The sequence below is a fragment of the Stegostoma tigrinum genome, chromosome 16 (genome assembly GCF_030684315.1).
Source record: "Stegostoma tigrinum isolate sSteTig4 chromosome 16, sSteTig4.hap1, whole genome shotgun sequence".
NCBI classification, from domain to species: domain Eukaryota; kingdom Metazoa; phylum Chordata; class Chondrichthyes; order Orectolobiformes; family Stegostomatidae; genus Stegostoma; species Stegostoma tigrinum.
Genome location: NC_081369.1, coordinates 14283751 through 14301325, shown reverse-complemented (window position 1 = coordinate 14301325; position 17575 = coordinate 14283751). Strand labels below are relative to the sequence as shown.

The following is a 17575-nucleotide window of genomic DNA, read 5'->3' as shown; positions in this document are numbered from 1 at the left end:
AAATCAGAGAGAAACGTTACAGTTGATCAGACAATAAGAACATGCAAAAAGAGGGAACATGCACAGATAAGAGCAGAAAGATAGTTCTTGAAAGGGAAAAGAAAAATTCTATAGTTGAGAGGGGAAATGTCTATCACTTGTCAAGTTTTTTCCTGTCCAAGCTTAAAAGTTATTGGAGTAACCTATCCAGCTAATGTCTTTGCTCAAATTTTCCACCGTTTCTAGGTTTTATTTTGAGGGGGAAAACAATGGGATAGTATGAAAAATGAAACAGAGTTTTGTGAACATAGCTTTGGGAAAGGAGGTTTGCAAGTTCCCTTTGGAATCACAATAAGGCCGGGGATAAGCGTGTAAACAGTGTCAAAGCCATAAAATGTTGTTGGTTCAACTTACAAAAGTTGAAAGCCTTTGTTTTCAATGAAAAAAAATCAGTCTGCAGAATGTCACATGTCTTTCAACCTCTATTTAGTCTTGGATATATTGTCCACTATTCCCTCCAATCCCAAACAATTCATTTATACATTGTTCAGACCACCTTATATCAGCTGGTGACAACTTAATTTTTCAAATTATGTTAATTAATTTGGCAAGTCAATTAGAACAGTTTTTTTTCCCCCATTAAGATGGAGACCCATTGTAGGCAACCCCAACTTTACAACCTAAGTCACATCTGTAATTATTATCGTTAGGAATTTCCACCCTAGCTTTGTTCTTTTCTGGGGTTTTTTTTAAATTGTCCTGTTAGCATTCTAATAAGTTACAGCTCCAAAATCCTCCAAACAAATTCAAAGCAGGATTTTATAGTGGTGTAAAAAAGAGGGCACATTCACTATTACATTACGACTGGAGGAATGTTCTTGCACTATTAAAGCACATTATTTGCCATATTTCTCCCACCTATTCTGGTGTCTTCCCAAACACTAAAAAAACCCTGGCTCGCAAGGCTTGAGAGCCAAAGCACAAACATACCCCAGCAACCCCTAACAAAGTTGAAATTTGCCTTCAAATTTAATTTCACACTCCCTCTACAAGTAGCAGCCACTTTGAGCAAACCATCATATTTGACACCGAACCTCATGTAGCTGATAGCTGGATTCTAACTATACTCCTATATTACAGTTTCCTTGTGCATGAATCACGAAAAAAAAGTATGTAAGTGCAGCAGGTAACGAAGAAGGCAAATGAAATATTGTCCTTCATTGCTAGAGGAATAGAATTCAAAAATAGCGAGGTTATGCCGCAGCTGTAGAGGGTGCTGGTGAATCCATATCGGGAGTACCGTGTACAGTTTTGGTCTCCTTAGTTAAGAAAGGATGTACTGGCAGTACTTACATGAGAAAGGGTGTGCAGAGGAAATTCACTAGGTTAATTCCAGAGTTCAGAGTTCAGAGGATTGGTTTAAGGAGAGTTTGTGTAGACTGGGCCCAGACTCATTGGACTTCAGAGGAATGAGGGGGGAATCTTATAGAAAGATATAAAATTATTAAGGGAATAGGTAAGACAGAAGCAGGGAGGCTTTTTACACTTGTTAGTGAAACTTGAACTAGGGGGCATCACCTCAAAATAAGGAGGAACAGATTCAGGGCTGAGTTGAGGATGAACTTCTTCATCCAAAGGGTTATAACTTTGTGGAATTCCCTGCCCAGTGAAGCAGTTGAGGTCACCTCATTGAATGCTTTCAAAGACAATGTTGGATTTTTAAACAATAGAGGAATTAAGAGTGAGTGTAGGGGTAAGTGTAAGTGAGCCCACAAAAAGATCAGCCATGATTTTTTTGAATGGTAGAGCAGGCTCAATAGGTCAGATGGCCTACTTCTGCTCCTCTGTTCGTATGTACAGCTGTGACTACATTTCAGAAGTATTTTGTTGGCTGTAAACTGCTTTGAGTGGTCATGAAAAGCACTATATAATACAATGCATTATTTCTTTGTAATTCACAAAGCTGCAGAAGCAAATCAATAGCATTCTAGCCTTTACAACTTAGCATTAATGCTATTTTCCGCTGCCTTAATTGTGTTAGTATGTTTTTCAGCATCCCAAAATACACAATATTCTTTGATTCAAGTTAGCGCATCTCACTTAGTCTGCTCTGCATCACATCACTGGAAATGGTCAAAAGAAACTCATTAGTAACTTGCTGACTTTAAGTTTCACTTTAGCCTTTCTTGGAATGAAGAGACAATTCATGCCCCCTTCCCCTTGTGGCTCCGTAGAAGTACAGCTGATCCAATGGCAACATACTGGTATAATCCATTGCCTGATTTGTCACAACATGCAGATCTCAACGCCAATGGTTAAACTTCAATTTAGTCTGCTTGGCAGTAGAAGACCAAACTTTCCAGGGTTAAGTTACGGCTTAGTATTTTTCTCTACATTAAAAAGGCATATAAAAACTAAAGCAGTAGAGCTGGATGAACACGCAGGCCAAGCAGCACAGGAGCAGGAAGGTCTAGGTCCAAAGCGTCAGCCTTCCTGCTCCTCTGAAGGCTGCTTGGCCCGCTGTGTTGTCATGTATAGTGCTTTTCATGACCACGCAAAGAAGTTTACGGTCAACAAAATACATCTGAAATGTAGTCACAGTTGTACATAAGAACATAGGAGCTGAAGTAGGCTATCTGGCCCATTGAGCCTGCTCTGCCATTCAGAAAGATCATGGCTGATCTTTTAAACGGCTCACTTCCACTTACCCCTCCACTCACCATAACTCTTAATTACTCTATTGTTTGAAAATCTTTGTCTTTAAAAGCATTCAATGAGGTAACCTCAACTATTTCACTGGGCAGGGAATTCCACAAAGTCATAACCCTTTGGATGAAGAAGTTCCGAAGAGGAGTCTAGGCCCGAAACGTCAGCCTACCTGCTTCTCTGATGCTGTTTGGCCTGCTGGGTTCATCCAGCTTTACACCTTGTTATCTCAGATTCTCCAGCATCTGCAGTTCCTACTATCTCAATAAAAGCAAAATACTATCCTCACTTTTTCAAGATTACTTCCTGATCAACATCAGCAACACTGCCAAATAAAACAAAGTACTGTCTAGCAATTACTCCCAAAAGACAGATCATTTTCTCCATTTCCTACTCAGAGCGCAAAACTATGAAATAGGTCTCTAATTTGAAGATCTGCAAAACACTGTATAAATCACTTTTCCCACAAAGCCAACATTTCATCTGCCTTACTGCTGGAATAAATAAAGCCATTCTTTTTGTTTGCCTTTGGCACCTTCATACGTTTGGTCTCAACCCAGCTGGTTTTTTTACAATCCATCTCAATCTAACAAGGTGTTGCACGATGGCATATTGCTGATTCAAACTGTATCTTTCCCAATGCACACTATCCCAAGGCCACTTTTTTCCTTTTTTTTTAAAAAGCATACCCAGTACCTTCCATAATTTTGCTCTACTACCACTAAAACCCTGTTCCATCACCTCATAGTAAAGTTGAGGAATTGCTCACCAAGCTGGCATGAACAAGAACAAGCCAGCTTAACGAGCAAGTCAACAACCTCAACGACAATCTGAGCAACAAGTCTTTGCTAAAACCTTAAACCTCACAATGAAATTTAACTAACATCTTTCAGACCAGTACTCCCCTCTCAACCTTCTACAACTTGGTACTCATTCAATACTCAGCACCCATTCTCATCATCACCAAGTCATACAGTAACATTACATAATGCTCTCAAAAGTTTCAGTGATATTATGTCCTCCAAGAAATTATCATTTCTCATCCTCACTTTCAAATCTCTAACTGACTTCCGTCACCTTCTCATAGTGACCTCATCCATGTATTTGTAACTCCACCAAAACAAAGGTTTGGTCCAGCCTTTTCTCCCCCATTGTCTCCAATTCATTTGGTCAACCTGAATGTCTGTGACGTCTGTCTACTTCCAAAACCCAAGTGGTTCTGACCACTCTTCTACTCATTCATGCTAACCATCTGGTATACTTTTATCTTCCACATCTAAAGTATCAACTCCTCTCCAACCCATCGACACTGCGCTCAAATACACTGCTGCTCCCAATAACGCTGAGTAATTGAAGTCAATCTGCCTTCAATGACATACTCGTCAAAGTATGGTTCCAATTAAGCAAGACATCATACTGTAGCATCACGTGATATACAAGCAATGTTTACATAACACAATATTTTGTCCCCAACTGTAAACAGAATTATCATTTTACTGATAAAAATATTTATTCTAAAGCCTACTTTTTGGGAACATGACAAAGGGCCATTGGACCTGAAACAGAGAAAATGTTTTCCCTTCTGTACAGATGGGAGAAATTTCTGTGTTAATCCAATCTGTTTTTGGATTATTTGCAACTTTGAATATTTAATCCATCATAATTCTTGCCTGTTGGCCTCAAGATACTAACTATGCTGTTTATTCATTCAGGATTGTGAACATTAATAGGTCCTGGCTTTCTGAATGGCCAGAACGTTACATCAGAAAGGATAGCAGTGCTAACATCTTACTCCTATAGCTCCATCTAAAACAAAGTGGATTTCTATTGTTACAACCAAAACCTGTGTGTAAACAATAATTCTGATTTAATTATAAATTTGGTATTATTGAACTCATTAAAGGCTTTGCTTAGTAAGAGGGAATGTAAAAAGGCAGAGGAAATCAAAAATCTTATAAGAGTCAAAGTTTAAGAGAATTAACTATTTTAAACTGAATGAGCTTATTTTTAAGTACTGGCAATAACGAGTGTCAATAGTGTTAGCATTAACAGTAATCAAGGGTAGCTTTGATAACCCCATCCTGGTGAAATCAGAACACTAGTTACTAATGATACACTGTGTATTACCCAATAAGGAGGGAGCACTGGGACAGCCATGTTAGCTTTCTTCCATCCTGAAATATACCATTTATAGTGTCAACAAATATATGTATGATGCAGTTGAGGAATGTTATTATTATGCATTAATATTGTAACTAATATGACTATAAAACAGAAGAGAATGATTATTACAAACACTGATAGCACTAAGTACTGCAATATTTACTAAATTTGTAACAAATGATAATAAGCCATCATAATAAGTATTGATAATATATTAACTGTTGTTAGCACCAATTACTGATGAATTAACCAGCAAATAAAGATCAGAAACGGTGATACTAATGGACGACTATGACTTCTGATAATCAGCTGGTACCAGCAATTACGACAGCTTTATCTTCCCCGCATTGAATAAAATGACAACCAAAGGAAATTTCACATGCTATTAATCGACGGGGGCAACAGGCATGAATGACCAGATATCAGCCAGCGTCGGGGGTGCCTCAGGGTGGTTAATTGGGGCAGGTTACGAATTGGACTGGTGGCTGATTGCTCATTAATGGAAGGATACCGGGTGGTGACAGAGTAGGGTTAGTGGTTGAGTTGGTTGCTGGTTAGGGGTGCACTCACCGCTGTGTGTGTTGAACCAGCGTGGCGCCGCCAGGTGAAGCGGCAGCGAGTCGGACAGCGAGGCCGCTCTCGAGCCCAGGTAGAGCTGCAGTTCCCGGGCGGCCGGGCCTCCTCCTGTCTCCCGGTAACCGTTACCGGCCGAGTCGGGACCTCCTCCGTTACTGTGCTCCACACCATCGGTCACCCTGCCGCCTCCTCCTCCAGCCCGGCTCCCTCCACCTCCACCACTGTACAGCCCGAAAGGATGAGCCGGTTCCATAGCGGCCACGCTGCTAACCGAGCGAGTCCTGAGCCCCATGGCGGGGCCTCCTCCTCCTCCTCCACCACTACTACCTCCACCTCCAGCGGCGGTGCCGGCGGCGGACGCCCGGTAATGGCCGTAGTGAGCGGTGTGGACGGCGCTGTCGTCGCTCGAGACGCCGGGGAAAGCGGTCCGGGAGCGGGCCGCCGTGCTCTGCTTCCCTCCCATGGGCGGCGGGCGGTATAAACAACCCTCCCCTGGAGGCTGTGTGTGGGAAAGGGGGGGGGGGTGGTAGTTAATCTACCGTCGACCCCCCAAGCCTGAGGGGGGGGGGGGTTTAACCGCCGCCCGGTCTCACACGAGGGCTTCGGCCGCGGCCATTCGCCCTCCCTCACTCACTGACTGACTGGACTGATGGCGGGGCGGGGGGGGGGGGGAGTGATTGATTTTTTTTGTGTGGGGGGGGGGGTGAAGGGAAGCTGCTGTCTAACCCTGGCGTTCTCCAACTTCTGCCTTATCGGCCATCTTCTTCTTCTGTTCTAAAACCCCCGCCCGCCCGCCCGAACAAACTCCCCGGGAGAGCCCCCACCTCCACCCCCCCCCCCCCCCCCCGCCCTCCCTCCCTCACCCCTCGACCCCGCTCCCTGTCCCTCCCGCACCAGCCCAGCTCCTGTTAGCCCAGGTGAGAGCAAGGCGCATGAGCAGTTCGCGCTGCCAGCAAAGCCCCCTCCAGTCAGTCAGTCAGTCAGTCACTTCACTCACTGCCTTGTCTGGCTGTCAGTGTTCTCTACACTTTGATACAAGCAGGATGTGGCATAAAGGAAGCAACAGTTTCTCTCTTCTTTTTTCCCCCCCTTATCTTTTTTTTTGCATTTGACCAACTTCTCCTCTTCCTCCCCCAACAAGTCTGCATCTCATTGGCAGGTATTTCCCAACACTCGTTTTGCACCAGGATAGCTTGTTTCTTTCTCTCCCTCTCGATGTTGTTTGGGTGTCTTATCTGTCAACTCGCTCGTGATGACATTTCTCACCCCAGCCGAAATGTCAAGGCATGAGATCCGATCCCTATCACATTTCCCGCAGTCTTCGTATTGGTTATTTCTTACACCCCCCCCCCCCCCCAAACACACGCACACAAAAAAAAGTCCAAATCTTGTCTGCCCAGGGTTCTGAAAAGCAAGGAAATGAGGTTTATTTCAAGAAAAGGCGTTTGTTTTTAAAACTTTTCCGCGACACTCCATTAAACAAAGCAGTTTGTCTTGTTCGGATACAGCGAGCCCACCAGGATGCCCGGAGCTGTCTTGGATATATGCTTGACAGATGGTTTATTTCGTCAGTGCTCCGGGCAATCCAATATAGGAAGAGGCAGTATCCGGACAGCTTTCTCACTGGGTGCGAATGAGCGGAGCTCGCCGCATTACGCTTATGTGTTAACTGGCGTTACTAACTCCGGCCGTACTCCTAGGAGAGTGGTCAGCCGAGACCGGCTCAGTGGGGAAAGTGAATTCACCTTTAGAAAGATTGGTACTAGCGCCAGTCACAAGCGATGTCCCGCGAGGCTGGAGATGGAGTAAAACCGCTCTAAACAGTGACCACTGTACTTTCCAACCACGTTGTTCACAGGATGCTCATCGTCTTATTTCAAAGAAAGCAGTAAAACAATCGGCCAGTAGCAGCCCGAAGTGAGGGTGAGGTGCCCCATGCGCAACCCAGGAATTTTTAAACAAAAACAGAAATTTCTGGAAAAACAGCAGAGTTAACGTTTCGAGCCCAGTGACCCTTCTGAACAAAACTGCTTAATCTGATTCATGCTCGCAGAGAATTGCTGGCCATTCCACTCCGCAGCACGTCCCTGGCTTCATACATCAGTAAAACAAAACATTCTCCAGAACCTCGGAAAGTAAGAATTGCCAAATAAGACACTGGTACCTCAGCCTCACTAATCCCATCTGGGGTGAATTGGAGCCAGTGTGTAGTTAACTGTTCTATGTAAACGCACGGTATTACAATGATGTACGCCCCACAGAGGGACGAGAAGGAATAGTATTTCTTCTCCTCCCGAGACAATTAAATCCCAGGCAGCATCCTGGCCAACAGATTATGGATTAATTGATATTGTACTAGATTGCACGAATCTAGATGCTTATTCTCAAAATGCAAAATGTACGCATTAAAAAAACCTTTAACTTTTTACAGCAAACAAAAATTGCTGGAGACCACACCGAGATAAGGCAGCATCTCTGGAGAAAGCAAGCTTAACGTTTCAAGCGGCATTTATTTTCTTAGTTTTCAGAGCACTTTCCAGCATCTGCAGTAGTTTGCTCCTGCACTTTTTTTTTTCTGTCTGGTTGACTGCAATATTTGCGATGACATTTACAACATGCTCTTGGAGGGAGGAGGCCATTCGCAATAGGAAAGTCCTCCGTCATGAACCTTTTCAACTTTTCATGGCACCAAATGGAGAAATCCATACGTATTTATTGTGACGCTACTTTTTTTAAAAAAAGAGCTGATTGGAAACTCATTTCATCTAGTGCAATGCCAACCATTTCTGTTTTCACATTTTTTTAGAAAGGGAACAAGAGGAAGTATATATTTCTGGCCACCTGAAATGAGACCCAAACTGTACAGCAGGTCAGTAGGTATCTGTGGAGAGATGGGCCAGCTTAGAATTATAGTCATACAGCCCGAAAACAGACCCTTCAACCCAACTCATTCATGCCGACCTGGTTGTTGATTCAGCCCCCCCTACCCAGGCCGCGCTGGACTGAGGAGATCGCCTTACGGCTGTGTACAGAAGCTGTCTAGCACGTTCCAGCCCGGCCCCATTTTTACTGCGCTTGGTCCAGGAAGTTAGTGTGATTTCGACTGCAGGAAATCTAACTTTTGTCGAGATAAATAATTATAACGGGTTCCAAAATTGACATTCAAGCCGGCGGTGGTTTGGGAATGGATGGGTGGAGATTTCAACCCAATCTTTCCAGTCCATAGGCGAGATCAGGGTTCGGGTTTGGTAGGAGTTTTACGCTTCAGCCTGCTGCGTCCTCCATTTCATCCCATCATAGGTAACAATCACAGAGCTGATCGTTTGGCATGGTCAGCCCCTGGCACACTAAAACATTGTTGTGACAGATATGCATGTGACTTGACAGTGTATGCAAATATTATCCAGGGTTCAGTCCATGATCTGGGTTTACACTACAGAGCAGCACAAGTAACTAGGAATAGCTAAAACCGAAGGATAGAATGTCACAGAAATGTACAATCATCAGCTTTAACTGCAGAAGGGTCACTGGACTCCAAATTTTAATTCTGTTTCTTTCTCCACAGATGCTTCCAGACCTGATGGGTTTCTCCTGCAATTTCTGTTTTTTGTTATCTTTAACTGGAGGGTCTCAGACGTGCAGAAACTTTTGGGAACTCTGTAATAAGCAAGATGGGCTGGAGAAAATGGGAGGGTTAAAAGGAACGTTTCTGGTGTGGAAGAAAGTGGCATCGCAGTCAGTGTGGGCAGAGTCTGGATACAGGAAACTGAGATCAGATCACAAAACAAGTCTTGCCACAGGCTAGAAGAATTATTGTGACGCTTCCCGTCCTTCTTTTCAATATGCTCACCAATGCTTCCGTTACCTCAGCCGGCCCCAACCTGAACCTGAGATGTGAGGCTGGATGAACACAGCAGGCCCAGCAGCATCTCAGGAGCACAAAAGCTGACATTTCGGGCCTAGACCCTTCATCAGAGAGGGGGATGGGGTGGGGGTTCTGGAATAAATAGGGAGAGAGGGGGAGGCAGACCGAAGATGGAGAAAAGAAGATAGGTGGAGAGGAGAGTGTAGGTGGGGAGGTAGGGAGGGGATAGGTCAGTCCAGGGAAGACGGACAGGTCAAGGAGGTGGGATGAGGTTGGTAGGTAGGAGATGGAGGTGCGGCTTGGGGTGGGAGGAAGGGATGGGTGAGAGGAAGAACAGGTTAGGGAGGCAGAGACAGGTTGGACTGGTTTTGGGATGCATTGGGTGGAGGGGAAGACTGGGCTGGTTGTGTGGTGCAGTGGGGGGAGGGGATGAACTGGGCTGGTTTTGGGATGCGGTGGGGGAAGGGGAGATTTTGAAGCTGGTGAAGTCCACATTGATACCATTGGGCTGCAGGGTTCCCAGGCGGAATATGAGTTGCTGTTCCTGCAACCTTCGGGTGGTATCATTGTGGCACCGCAGGAGGCCCATGATGGACATGTCATCTAAAGAATGGGAGGGGGAATGGAAATGGTTTGCGACTGGGAGGTGTAGCTGTTCCTGTATTTCCACACAATTTCAAGGTGTGTCCAACCCTTAAAACATCACCTGTCCCACATATCGCAGAATCTGCAGATCACGCAACGGATATATAAACCATCGCAGAATCCACTGTAACTAGAAGCAAGCCATCCTCAATCCTAAGGGACAACCTTCAAAGTTGATAAGTTGTTAAACAATATAAATGTAAACACTGTGCGGTTCAGTATTAGTTCACATTTTTACTTCATTGTTTCCATATCATTAGCAATGAAAGACTCGCTGACATCAACAAGTAAAAGCAAACATTCCAGACTACCATCTGTTTGCTCCTGAATCGTCCAGAAATGAAAAAAAAATGCCAAAGTTTCTCAACTCCAGAACCAAATGAAAACAGGGCAAAGAGGGAGGGTTATATAGATTTCGACACAACCGTTCAATTATGGTGAAGTTTGGAAACACCTAGAAATTGCCAGCCCACCTGCAAGCACAAGAGCACCATAAATGCTGGTAGCCAGCTACAAATCTCACACAGGATTAGTGGCGTCGGCAGCATTGCGCTGTTACTGGAGCTAACTGTGAAGCTGTAATCATGTATAATAGTCTGGTTGAGGGTGGAGGGCAGGGCGTACCACTGACTCACCTACTGCATCAAATCACACAGGATTAACCAATAACAAAAAAAAGTATTAATTCATTTTTTTTCTTTTATAGTAGACTGAAATGGCAGGGTGGGGTGGGTGAAAGCTGTTTTAAAACAAAGGATTGTGGAAGGAATTGCTACACTTTTAAAAAAGCAAGAGACTGGAAGCCCTTGCGTTATATAACTGCTTTGTTCAAGGAGTACGGAAGGCTGTTCGTAGATGGAGGGGTGTACGCAAAGTGAGGTTTGGCCAACAGCATGTAGCGGATAGAATTTGTGCAATTGCGACTAGTCATGGACGCTCCAGGTCATCAGCCTGACGACTTTCTGATTGGATCCTGAGTGGTTGAACAGGTTGTGGGTGTGAACAATGTAAAGAAACTCCTTCAGACTTGTGGAAGAGCGGATGGATGTCTCCCTCCTGACAGTAAAAATACCTGAAGCTTGAAGAAAACCAATGATTTTCCCGCTATAAGCTGTCGCCAATAACTTTGCAGTCATTTTAGCAATCACCATGTGTTGCTGGGGTTGATTAAATGGCGTGGGGAAGTGGGATGTTTCTTCTGCTTGGTGAATGAAATGACTCCCAAAACCCCAGTCTTTAAAATCAGGGAAGGTTATTCTTCAAAGGTTGAGAGCAAATCAATTATTCTTTATAATGTGTTGACTGGTTTTCTGTGATGCTGCATTTTGAAGATGACAAGTTTGATGACAGCAGGGGCACTGTCCAACAGCAGTACCTCTTCTCAGCACTGGGGACAGTCTAGGGTCTAATAGGAATAAGGCGGAAAATTCTGAGAGCGCTGGGAAAAGGGTGAATTCAGAAAAAACTGGTAAATCAGTTTCGGGTGCAGTGGGATTAAGATCTAGAGTCTGTAATTACCTGGGGACGGGAGCCAGTTGGCATGGAGCTTCTTCTTTTCATTTAAAAAAATAAGAAATAGAGAAAAGTTAACACCAGATATGACAAAAGAAATAAGATTTAGTAGGCAGAAACCGGGCAGTCATGAAATCTTCAATTGCAATAGATTAGTGAATTTTCTTTGATTTGCTTACACTAAATTGCACTGTTTTATAAGGGCAGGGAAACTGTATCATGGAAAACATTTGAAATTTAATTATTCTGTATGCTTTGTATGAATGGTAAACCCACACGGAGATCAGCTTGCAGCTAAAAATGCTGGCTTTGTTTGATTGCAGATCAGTTAATATGATGCAGATACTGTGTATAAGCTAGTTCTCAGAAAGGAAACTGGTTTGTAGAATTTTTTTACCGCCTGTAGGGAAGAAAGTAGATTTATATGAGGTGAAGTTCAAATCCTAATTGTTAAGGATTATTGCTCAAAAATGTTTTCTACATTTGTAACTAGGAGTTGTTCAGGTGGTTGGTTAGCTAGATGGCTAGGATGTGGTTCAGAATAACACCAACAGTGTTAAATCAAACAACAAGTTTGATCCCTGTTTCAGTAAAGATAGACATCAGGGCCTGTTTCCTCACCCTTCCTCTAGTACAAATCATAGTTTGGTGACTCTCAAAGTCAAGAATGGCACCTGGAAAATAAAGAGTTCTGTCTAAGTTTGTTTTGAACAATATTTAAACTTGGCTGATGTGTAAAATTAAGGCAGCTATTTCACTTGCCAGTGAATGGCAGGAGTTATACTGACAATTATATTTTTCTTTGGTCATTATATACTTCAGTGATTACCACAACAATATGACCTTGAGGTGAATATATATGATTTACTGATATTGGAGAGACCGAACCTGAAACACTTCTCTTCACAGGTTCTGCCAGACATGCTGAGCTTTCCTGGTAACTTCTGCTTTTGTATAGGAGAAAATATGTTCCATGGAAAACTGTTGAACTTTCAACAAATACTACAATAGGTCTGGCACCTGATACTTCTTAAAACTATAAAATAAGAATGAACAGTAATCCAAATATCCCATGTGTCTACCATATTTCCATATTCCTTTAATCCATCTTCCCTTAAGCCGCAAACTCAATTATCCTTGAAGTTGACTTGTTTGAATTGTTCAATCTGGTATTACAATCTACATTTATACTATGCTTAACAAACACCTGCCTGAATATGTGATAACAAGTCACTCATTATCTGTTCAAGAGTACAGCCATTCAAAGACAATAGGTGATACTATTGGAGAAAAAAGTACATTTGTAATTAAACTATGTCTTTCACAACCTCAAGACATTGCAAACACCCTGCTACTTATGAGGTTCTTTTCATATGCAATAACTGTTGTAATTGAGGGAATTCAGGAAGTTGATTTGTGCACAGCAAGCTCAAAACAGCAATGGATTAATTTGGTGGCAATGAAGGTTGAGGAAATAATGTTGGCCAGTGCAATTACCCTTCTATTCTTTCCATGGTAGCAAGTACTATTTAACATTGACAGCACCTTTTATTTAGGATCTCCAATTGGTACAGTACTGAGGGTATGCTGGGCAAAGCGTTAGTCATGATCGTGTGCCAAGAGTAAGGTTTGAGACAAGACATCTGATTGAAGTCAACAGCTAACATTTTTGGATACCATTGCCACTTCATTTCTCTTGCGTTGGGATAAGCAAGAACATTAAAGACAATTTTACAATAAAGGAATTCTATTATTGACAGGGGCATTCCAATTGAAGGGTCTGGAAACCCAACAATATCAGAGGTCAATGGTTTTCATGGCCTCTACAAACTACTGTTAGATGCCTACTGTCTGGATGCCTTTTTATAGCAATTGTTTTGAAGAGTGCTGCCACCAACACATATAAATAGGAGAAGTAATGTAAGGAAATCAAGGAGCTGTTAAACCAAATGTAACATCATTGTATTCTCCTAGTATAATAGAGTCCCTTTGAAAGAGGCCCTTTGGTCCTACTTATCTATGCCAACCAAGTTTCTCAAACTAAATGAGTCCCATTTGCCTATGTTAAGCCATATCCCTCCAAATCTTTCCTGTTCATGTGCCTGTCCAAATATCTTTTAAATGTTGTAACTGTACCTGTATCTGCTTATGGCAGTTCATTCCATGTATGAACCACCCTCTGTGTGAAAACATTGCCCCACCCCCACCCCCAGGTCATTTTAAAATCTTTTTCCTTTCACCTTAAAATAACGCCCTCTAGTTTTGAACTCCCAACCCTGGGAAAAGACCTTTGACAAAGTCATAGACTATAACTGTATAGTTGCTGCAATCACAGTAGTGGTCCTTGGATAGTCCTTTAAACTCTGTAGTTCTCTTATTTAGACAAGGGTAATCCATCACAATTCTACTGCATGAAAACGCAGTGTCAAAAAAACAAGGGGGATTAACGGAATTGGCCTTGGGTATTGAAATAATTTTAGTGAGCTGAATGGAATTTAAAAATTATTGGAGAAAACTGAAGCCACAGGAACTAGCTCCCAGGCTACAGGACCAGCACAGCATTTAAATGACCCAAAAGATTGGTGTCTGTACCTTTCAGACGTTTAATTTTTGCTGACCTTGCTGTCTTCCTAATGCATTGTGCTCTGATGAATCATAAATCCATGATGGCATAGGGACATGATGAGACAGCTTAGAATGAGTCTTGTCCAATCTACTATCAATCATGTAACCACTGCACGATGAGACATTGTTCAGAGTGATCCCTCAAAGGAGTTTGAAGATTACCAACTTGCAGCTGCTTTTTAGCTTTTTGAGTGTGCTCCATCATTCAATTAAGTAACAACTGCTCTGTAACTTTTCATCTATTCACAACTGCATTACGTTAATTTCATGCAGTCACTTTAGTTTCAAGATCAAGTCATGTGAGCTTTTTCTGTCACAATTGTTATGGCTAATTTTCAGGGCATTTACATGCAAAAAGAATGATAAGTTACAACAGGGAACAAAGATGTCAACTGAAGATATTGCATGTTTCCTCAGATTAATAACACCGTTTGGTGCACATCACTTGGAGAAGAAATTCTATGATTGAGAATTGTTTGTTGTCTCCACGCACAGCGGACTGTTGCAGATTGGGCAGATTATGAGGCTAACCGAGGAGACATATTTCAATCGAAGCTTTCATGGGAGTGTCAGCCATGATTCAATCAGTAGCATGCTTGCCTCTGAATCACACATTCTGGATTTAAGTTCCCCTCTAGGACATGATCACAAGGCTGGGGCTGACACATCAGTATAGTTCCTGAGACAGTAGTGCCTGGTTGGTGTACTGGTATTTAGGTGAAGTGTTAGACAGAGGCCACATCTACTTGTTGAAGTGAATTTAAAGGGGTCCAATGTCAAAGACACAGTTTATAAGTGTCTTACCAATATCTGTCCCTCAATCAGCATCACTAAAAGCCGATTATCTGGTCATTATTGCATTGCTGTTGTGAGAGTTAGCTGACCTGTTTCTGACATCAAACTGTGATTACAATTCTAGATATACAAAATTTATTGGTTTTAAAGAGTCCACTAATTGTGAAAAATGTCCTATAAATCCAGGATTTTTTGCACCATACGGAGTAACAGGAGCGAAAGGGCTGGTTTTGGTGAAATGCAAACATTGGGCAGAATTCTCCTGTTTTCAGTTGAAATGTTTTGACAAATGAGATTTCATGGCACCCATTCCTATCTTGTCTGGCAGTGACTTCTCACGTAGTCTTCTGGCTTGTCAGCTTATGAATTATGTGATTGCGCTCTAAAGTGCCTTGCTTAGGGAATCGTACACTCAGACTTGGAAATGATCGCTCCTGCTGAGACATTCCAGCACCCTCTGCTGGTCATGTCCCAGCACCATATTTAAAGCCACTCATCATTGTCAGAAGCTGCAGGCAGGAACTGGGCCTCACATTGTCACACCCAACCATTGTCACCAAGGCGATGGCCCACCGGAAAGGATGGTTTGCTCCCTGCTTCACTGACACAGACCTGAAGTTGTTGACAGACAGGGTGGTGATGTAGAGGGTAATCCTCTCTCCAGCTGACCGCCGCACGAGGCCTCACCACCAGATCAAGCCAGTGCGGACACGGATTGCAGCCTGGCAGAGCGCTGTGTTTTGGTGTGAAGCCCAGCACCATAGGACGAAGGTCAGTGACCTTCTGCACTCCACGCACAGTGAGCACCGACATCTGCTCTCTGCTACCTCACGCTCGCAGGGACGCCACTTGAACTCTGCGTGCACGCCTCAACAGGCCTCTCAATATTGCCTTCAGCAAATTCACACCTCGTCTCTCAGCCGTCGCATCCTCCCAAATACCGACCCTTACTCACCGCTCCGTGCTTCCTGCTCCCTCACTAGGGACATCTCCTGTTCATCACTGGCTGTTGTTCCATTCGCTTCCATCATACTCAATCCCTTCATCTGTTGCATTCAGAGAGAAATCTGTGCACCCCTCAAGTGATGTCTCTATAGCAACATGACTTGGCCTACCTGTAATCACCAAGTGGGTTGTCCTGCAGGAAAGACGTGGCCCGGTCTACAGATGGCAAGGACATGCCTCCCCGGGCTCTGGTCAGATCACTGAATGTGACTAGAATAGTGCGAACCCTTCAACTGAGTGTGGCAGTACCTCCGATCTACTCTAGCTTCCCTTCACCTCACCATGGATTGATATCCTTTGCCTTTCACACACGGTTATTTGCTTAAAGCATATGCAGTGCATTTGTGACTTAATCTGCGGGCACATGCCTCAGGTGTAATACTGAAGTAGCACAGAGCCCCACAGTAGCATGTTCACTCTCCTGACTGTTCAGAGCTCCCCATTGTGACAAGCTGCCTGCCTCTTCCTCTGCACTGAGAAACAAATGCACCCAGGCTGGAATTGAGCACTAGAGACTGTGAATGCTAAAAAATACTGCAAAGCAGACAGGGGCTGGCAGGCTCCAAGGAAGCACAAAGTGAGTGGGCGCTAAATAAACAAGCCGAGAGCCATAAGTTTGCACCGTGTGCAGTCGTACAAGGTGCCTGCAGCCCTGGGTGTAAAGTGACCCGGCAGAAGCATATAACTCCACCCCCCCCCCCCTCACCCCCGTGTTTCAAAGTTTGGCAATGCTGCTTGAGTTGGGTCTGAGGAGAGGCAGCTTTGCTGATGCCGATTTGTGTAAATGAAGGGTCGAAGGGGGATGGTGGCCGGGGAGCTTTTTGAGACGTTGTGCTGGAGAAGCAGCTGAATGATGAGCCGGGACAGCCATTTGGCGAGCAGCAGATCCCGGTACCCACATATTGTCAAGTTACACTGCCTGGTTTGTCAGGGCAAAAAAAAGGTTAAATAACAACTGGCGTATTGTAGTGTGTCGGGCCTTTAATTAGATGCAAATACGAGGAAATAAAGTGGATGCTGCTCAATTTGAGGTTTGAGGAGAGAATCACAAAAACCTTTCTGAAGGTTTTGATCTTTTATTCGTTTTGTCTGCATTTCCCACTTTTCTTGCCACATAAGGGAGGAGGAAATTCTGACCAGCCTTGTCAGTTTGATTTGCGGGCTAGAAGATCGACCTCAATAAGTGAATCAAAGATTGAGCAGCCAGCTCCGATGAGGTTGAAAGGATTGCCAATCCTGCTTCAGTCGAAACTTGTTTTTCACAGAGCTAAACTCTGGGTATCCAGTAGACAACGGGGGAGTGCCTGGACAGCGACAATAAACGTTAGAGATTAAATAAAACAGCCGAGCAGCTGTTTAGTCCTGTATGTGTTTTCAATTCTTGAAAGTAGACAGTTTCAAGAATAGAGAAAATGTTGCTGTCTGGGCCATTTCTGTAGGAATGATTTAATAAAATTGTTCTCCTGATGTAGTGGATCCTATTTTGACAAAGGGCTTCGGACTGAAATGTTGACCTTCCTGCTGTTCTGATGCAGTCTGACCGGCTGTGCTTTTCCAGCTCCACGTTTATTGAATAAAGACCAAAAGAACTGCGGATGCTGTTATTCAGGAACAAAAAAAGTTGCTGGAAAAGCTCAGAGATAATGGGAACTGCAGATGCTGGAGATTCCAAGATAATAAAATGTGAGGCTGGACGAACACAGC

General features: G+C 43.6%; 1 protein-coding gene across 2 annotated transcripts in view; it reads right to left on the bottom strand.

The window, feature by feature from the left end:
- Positions 1-5922, bottom strand: part of znrf1 (zinc and ring finger 1) — a 215449-nt gene extending 209527 nt beyond the window's left edge. For both annotated transcript variants that reach the window (XR_009446774.1, XM_048546862.2), the window contains exon 1: positions 5419-5922. Coding sequence is in view for 1 of the 2 variants with exons in the window: in XM_048546862.2 (XP_048402819.2) it covers positions 5419-5887 (469 nt within the window). In the remaining variant the exon portion in view is untranslated. The remainder of the gene's footprint in view (positions 1-5418) is intronic.
- Between the last annotated feature and the right edge of the window lie 11653 nt (positions 5923-17575).